General features: G+C 42.8%; 1 protein-coding gene across 4 annotated transcripts in view; it reads right to left on the bottom strand.

Annotated features, from left to right (window-relative positions):
• The window catches only part of LOC144525679 (bone morphogenetic protein receptor type-2-like), a 36,036-nt gene that overhangs the window by 14,002 nt on the left and 14,534 nt on the right, over window positions 1–7,500 (bottom strand). For all 4 annotated transcript variants that reach the window (XM_078262715.1, XM_078262716.1, XM_078262717.1 and 1 more), the window contains one exon: window positions 2,727–2,841. In XM_078262715.1, the coding sequence (XP_078118841.1) occupies window positions 2,727–2,841 (115 nt within the window). The remainder of the gene's footprint in view (window positions 1–2,726; window positions 2,842–7,500) is intronic.

The raw sequence follows: 7,500 nt of genomic DNA, 5'->3' as shown, positions 1-7,500 counted from the left end.
TGAGCGGAGACAGAGGACACCTTGTACTGGTCTGAGCGGAGACAGGGGACACCTTGTACTGGTCTGAGAGGAGATAGAGGACACGTTGTACTAGTCTGAGAGGAGACTGGTCTGAGAGTAAGCACGCCCAGAATGCACCTGAACACACCTCCCTGTAAGACCAGCACGCCCAGAATGCACCTGAACACACCTCCCTGTAAGACCAGCACGCCCAGAATGCACCTGAACACACCTCCCTGTAAGACCAGCACGCCCAGAATGCACCTGAACACACCTCCCTGTAAGACCAGCACGCCCAGAATGCACCTGAACACACCTCCCTGTAAGACCAGCACGCCCAGAATGCACCTGAACACACCTCCCTGTAAGACCAGCACGCCCAGAATGCACCTGAACACACCTCCCTGTAAGACCAGCACGCCCAGAATGTACCTGAACACACCTCCCTGTAAGACCAGCACGCCCATGGGCCACAGATGGCCACAGGTGCATTTGCTGGACGGGAAACGGTCTAAAACTAACAAAGACACTTGGGTCGGGCTTTGCGCTGCGCCGGGTGCAAGATAGGACCCTTAGGCTATTTTGTAGCTGGATATATCATTTGTTAATGGTTAATTTGCATTTAAATATGAATGTGGATAACGTTAGTGACAGTGTGATGCTTGCTACGGTTACATTTCTAATGATGAATTAGAAAAAGACATTTTATTTCTCTGATTCACGGCTTTGTTCTCTTCAGTCTTTCTCTATGTCTCTGCACCGTATAACGTTACTGTGCTATAGAGCTTTCTCATAGCAGACATGTTGACATGTCAGAGTAGGAACAGCACAGGTGTATTTAAACCAGTAATGATGGCTGCGTTCCCCTTAGGAAGAGGAGAGGTCTGGTGGTGTTCATGCTGACTCACTGAAATATCTCACTGGGACACTAGATGGACCTGAGCCATCGTTAAGGTGATCAGTCTCAGCTGAGCTCTTCCTACTATGACAGGTCAACATGTCTGCTGTGAAGAAGCTCCATTGGGCGGTTGTTGAGGCTCGTCTCATTTCCACCAACTGTTTGTAACATTAAAATAAAATGGGTTATGGATGATTTTATTTCTATAGTTTGAAGCTGACTTCTCTATTGGCTGTTGAAACAGGAGACGTCTCTTATGTTCTGCCACGTCAAGACCCTGATTATAAGACGACCCCACTTTTTCTGACTTTATTTGGACCAATACGGTGCTAAATAAAGTAAGAAAAGACTTTTTATTTTTGAGTTTTTTCTAACTTTTTTGCTGTAATATTCTGACTTTTTTAAGGTAATATTCGGACTTCATATTTCTGCTGAATGTATGACTTTAATCCAGGTCAGGCTCAGTGGTTAACACCACTGACTCTAGTACAGGAGACCGGGGGTTCAAATCCCGGACAAAGGTAATCCAGTGTGGGTCCGACGCTGAAAATAGTCCCCAACAAAGACAAAGTTTCTAACTACAGCTGTTTCAGGACATTAATGACATGTTATAAAAACCTAAACACACACAGATGAAATAATAATATTAATAATTAGGGCTGTCAAAATAACGCGTTAATTTCGATTAATTAATCTGAGAAAAAATAACGCGTTAAAAAAAATTAACGCAGATGAATCCATTCCATATTGACGTTTGCATACAGATGAAAATCTGGTTCCTGATATGTCTGCTCTTCTCTCTGCTGCTGTCAGGAAACACAAACCCAGCTGCATGTGACGCTAGTTAACGCTATACTCAACAGCAGCTAACGTTAGCCTACCGCTAGCTAGTTAACACTATACTCAACAGAAGCTAACGTTAGCCTACCGCTAGCTAGTTAACACTATACTCAAGAGCAGCTAACATTAGTCTACCACTAGCTAGTTAACACTATACTCAACAGAAGCTAACGTTAGCCTACCGCTAGCTAGTTAACACTATACTCAACAGAAGCTAACGTTAGCCTACCGCTAGCTAGTTAACACTATACTCAACAGAAGCTAACGTTAGCCTAACGCTAGCTAGTTAACACTATACTCAACAGAAGCTAACGTTCGCCTACCGCTAGCTAGTTAACACTATACTCAACAGAAGCTAACGTTAGCCTACCGCTAGCTAGTTAACACTATACTCGACAGCAGCTAACGTTCGCCTACCGCTAGCTAGTTAACACTATACTCAACAGCACCTAACGTTAGCCTACCACTAGCTAGTAGCTGATTAAACAGGGTTAAATGCTGACAGCTAACGCTAAACGGTGTAAAGTGTGACTGTGTTTTACTGTAGAGGATTCAACACCGGGATGTAACAATCTGCAGCTGGTCGGAGAAACAACACAGACGGGGCGTTCAATGAAACTGGTAAACTACAGCCTCGTGGTGCATTTGAAGTTATTGTAAATGTCCTTTTCCATCTGGTTGTTGTTTTTGTCGTTCAACAGCAGTTTACTAGTGAAATAAGTTATTGTTATTGTTATACATTATTATTAATCATTTAATGTTGACCATATGGCCTTAGCAATAAACAAGCTGTTCTTTAATGTCACCAACTGTTGTTTATACCTTTTTATTTCTTTTCTTTTTTTACTTTCTTAAAAAGTCTCGGTTCAGGCACCGTTAATTATGTATGAGATTAATTTAGATTAATTAATAACAGAGTACGTAATTAATTAGATTACATTTTTTAATCGATTGACAGCCCTATTAATAATAATAATAATAATAATACCTCCTCTGTAGAGTTCAGTGTGCAGGAAGGCGAGTCCTCTGGTCACACCGTGAGTCATCCTGCAGCAGGTAGACCAGTCCACAGTGTGGAGAGACAGGTAGCGAGACAGACAGCCCTGAGACAGACAGACAGAGAGAGAGAGACAGATAGACAGACAGACAGGCAGACACAGAGAGAGGGAGACAGACACAGAGAGAGACAGACAGAGAGAGAGGGAGACAGACAGAGAGAGAGACAGAGAGACAGACAGAATAAGCGTTGGTTTCTGGTAGATCTCTGTTTTGTCTTTCAGTTCACAAAATATCAAAGTCTTTAACCTGAACGAGACGCCAGATATGTGTTTCTATATCTAAAATAAAATAATACGTGTGTGTGTGTGTCTGTGTGTGTGTGTGTGTGTGTGTCTGTGTGTGTGTCTGTGTGTGTGTGTGTGTGTCTGTGTGTGTGTGTGTGTGTACACACACTTAAGCCGGTAATTACTGTCTGACCGCTACAGAGGAATGCACTAAACCAACCAACCGAGTGTGTGTGTGTGTGTCTGTGTGTCTCTGTGTGTGTGTGTGTGTGTGTGTGTCTCTCTGTGTGTGTGTGTGTGTGTGTGTGTCTCTGTGTGTACGTGGTCGGTCAGTGGGTCCAGACAGGAAGTAGGACTGGAGGCACCATCCTGCAGCACAATAACATGATTAACAGAGTCAGACATTCAGCTGTCAGCGCCCCCTACCGGCTGCAGACTGCATCACAGCCACTAAATGAACAAACAGCTTCCTGACCAGATAAACATGTGCAGTTTGTCCTGATCTTATGACTAGAGGCGCTCAGGCATGAGCTGTCAGAGCTCCCATACTCTGGAATGCCCTTCCTGTAGAGATACGATCATCTAAATCTGCATGTAAAGGTCCCAATGTTGTGTGTCTGTTTGTGTATTTATAGTTTTCAGTCACATGACTGGCGTTGAGGCCTGGAGCGGGAACTTCACAGAGCTGCTACACAAGCCTGTCAAATCTTCATCTTTTACAACCCAGTAAAGAGTTTAGATCGTCTCTCAGAAGAGGAAAAACAAAGACATAAACACTCTGGAGGACACAAAGTCTGATGTGTGTCCTCCAGAACAAAAGCCCCATGGGAAATGTAGTCAAACTGAGTTTTTTTTGTCTGGAACGACAGGTAGTGTTGTGCAGTGTGCACAAACACACACACACACACACACACACACAATCATGAAAAAGTCAATTTATTTCAGTAATTCCATTCAAAAAGTTGTGTATATTATATTCATTCATTACACACAGACTGATATATTTCAAATATTAATTTCTTTTAATTGTGATGATTATAACTGACAACTAATGAAAACCCCAAATTCAGTATCTCAGAAAATTAGAATATTACTTAAGACCAATACAAAAACTGATTTTTAGAAATGTTGGCCAACTGAAAAGTATGAACATGAAAAGTATGAACATGAAAAGTATGAGCATGAAAAGTATGAGCATGAAAAGTATGAGCATGTACAGCACTCAGTACTTAGTTGGGGCTCCTTTTGCCTGAATGACTGCAGCAGTGCGGCGTGGAGTGGATCAGTCTGTGGCACTGCTCAGGTGTTAGGAGAGCCCAGGTTGCTCTGATAGTGGCCTTCAGCTCTTCTGCATTGTTGGGTCTGGAGCATCGCATCTTCCTCTTCACAATACCCCATAGAAAATCTATGGGGTTAAGGTCAGGCCAGTTTGCTGGCCAATTAAGAACAGGGATACCATGGTCCTTAAACCAGGTACTGGTAGCTTTGGCACTGTGTGCAGGTGTCAAGTCCTGTTGGAAAAAGAAATCTGCATCTCCATAAAGTTGGTCAGCAGCAGGAAGCATGAAGTGCTCTAAAACTTCCTGGTAGACGGCTGCGTTGACCCTGGACCTCAGAAAACACAGCGGACCAACACCAGCAGATGACAAACCCCCAAACCATCACTGACTGTGGAAACTTTACACTGGACTTCAAGCAACGTGGATTCTGTGCCTCTCCTCTCTTCCTCCAGACTCTGGGACCTTGATTTCCAAAGGAAATGCTAAATGTACTTTCATCAGAGAACATAACGTTGGACCACTCAGCAGCAGTCCAGTCCTGTTTGTCTTCAGCCCAGGCGAGACACTTCTGACGCTGTGTCTTGTTCAGGAGTGGCTTGACACAAGGAATGCGACAGCTGAAACCCAGGTCTTGCATACGTCTGTGCGTGGTGGTTTCTTGAAGCTCTGACTCCAGCTGCAGTCCACTCTTTGTGAATCCCCCCCACATTTCTGAATGGGTTTTGTTTCACCATCCTCTCCAGGGTGCGGTTATCCCTATTGCTTGTACACTTTTCTCTACCACATCTTTTCCTTCCCTTCGCCTCTCTATTAATGTGCTTGGACACAGAGCTCTGTGAACAGCCAGCCTCTTTAGCAATGACCTTTGGTGTCTTGCCCTCCTTGTCCAAGGTGTCAATGGTTGTCTTTTGGACAGCTGTCCAGTCAGCAGTCCTCCCCATGATTGTGTAGCTACAGAACTAGACTGAGAGACCATTTAAAGGCCTTTGCAGGTGTTTTGAGTTAATTAGCTGATTAAAGTGGCACCAGGTGTCTTCAATATTGAACCTTGTCACAATATTCTAATTTTCTGAGATACTGAATTTGGGGTTTTCATTAGTTGTCAGTTATAATCATCAAAAGTAAAAGAAATAAACACTTGAAATATATCAGTCTGTGTGTAATGAATGTACAAGTTTCACTTTTTGAATAGAATTACTGAAATAAATCAACTTTTTCATGATTATATGACCAGCACGTGTATATATATATACACACTGCAAGTCTTAGGCTCATGTGACCAACCATTCTGGTTAGTATTCTGCAGAATGAGTACTTTTACTTTTGGTACTTCTAAGTATATAAGAATCTATATCGTATGTACAGTATTGTGTGTTTTTAGCGACGATTTTTAAAATGGATTCTTTCCCCATAATACATTTTTTATATACATTTGATTACCAATGATTTACCCAAATATGTTCGGTTTCTACGGTACCGCCGTTTCCAGGGAAACAGAGCAAAAGCAGAAGATCCATGTTATGTTCCTCTTTACAAAGTAAATAAACGTCAGACTGACTGACTGACATGTGATGTCATTCTTCTTAGAAAATCCCAATAATCAATACTATCCAATCTCAATATCTCTAGAATAGCAATGACTGCAAATTGAACCGGCACCCATGTACCTGGAAAGAATCAAATCGTGACCAAAGCACATCGTCCCAGCCCCAATATTTGCAGTGTTTCCTCTGTGTTGATGTTGTAGTGGCGGCCCGCCACGGCAAAATCTCTACCGCCACGGCAAAATCTCTGCCGCCACGGCAAAATCTCTGCCGCCACGGTATCAGAAATAGGACAGACGCACAATGTAGTCACGGTGGCCTTTTAAATGATCCTGCCGACATAATGCAATTCAACTAGTAGAACCATTCAGAGGTTATTGGACCCGTCCAGTTTAACAAGTAGAACCATTCAGAGGTTATTGGACCCGTCCAGTTTAACAAGTAGAACCATTCAGAGGTTATTGGACCCGTCCAGTTTAACAACAAGTAGAACCATTCAGAGGTTATTGGACCCGTCCAGTTTAACAACAAGTAGAACCATTCAGAGGTTATTGGACCCGTCCAGTTTAACAAGTAGAACCATTCAGAGGTTATTGGACCCGTCCAGTTTAACAACTAGTAGAACCATTCAGAGGTTATTGGACCCGTCCAGTTTAACAAGTAGAACCATTCAGAGGTTATTGGACCCGTCCAGTTTAACAACTAGTAGAACCATTCAGAGGTTATTGGACCCGTCCAGTTTAACAACAAGTAGAACTAGTCAGAGGTTATTGGATCCGTCCAGTTTAACAAGTAGAACCATTCAGAGGTTATTGGACCCGTCCAGTTTAACAACTAGTAGAACCATTCAGAGGTTATTGGACCCGTCCAGTTTAACAAGTAGAACTATTCAGAGGTTATTGGACCCGTCCAGTTTAACAACAAGTAGAACCATTCAGAGGTTATTGGACCCGTCCAGTTTAACAACAGTAGAACCATTCAGAGGTTATTGGACCCGTCCAGTTTAACAACAGTAGAACCATTCAGAGGTTATTGGGACCCGTCCAGTTTAACAACAAGTAGAACCATTCAGAGGTTATTGGACCCGTCCAGTTTAACAACAAGTAGAACCATTCAGAGGTTATTGGACCCGTCCAGTTTAACAACAAGTAGAACCATTCAGAGGTTATTGGACCCGTCCAGTTTAACAACAAGTAGAACCATTCAGAGGTTATTGGACCCGTCCAGTTTAACAACAGTAGAACCATTCAGAGGTTATTGGACCCGTCCAGTTTAACAACAAGTAGAACCATTCAGAGGTTATTGGACCCGTCCAGTTTAACAACAAGTAGAACCATTCAGAGGTTATTGGACCCGTCCAGTTTAACAACAAGTAGAACCATTCAGAGGTTATTGGACCCGTCCAGTTTAACAAGTAGAACCATTCAGAGGTTATTGGACCCGTCCAGTTTAACAACAAGTAGAACCATTCAGAGGTTATTGGACCCGTCCAGTTTAACAACAAGTAGAACCATTCAGAGGTTATTGGACCCGTCCCAGTTTAACAACAAGTAGAACCATTCAGAGGTTATTGGACCCGTCCAGTTTAACAACAAGTAGAACCATTCAGAGGTTATTGGACCCGTCCAGTTTAACAACAAGTAGAACCATTCAGA

Source organism: Sander vitreus, chromosome 11 (assembly GCF_031162955.1).
Source record: "Sander vitreus isolate 19-12246 chromosome 11, sanVit1, whole genome shotgun sequence".
Lineage (NCBI taxonomy): Eukaryota > Metazoa > Chordata > Actinopteri > Perciformes > Percidae > Sander > Sander vitreus.
This window is presented reverse-complemented; position numbering and strand designations above follow the sequence as displayed.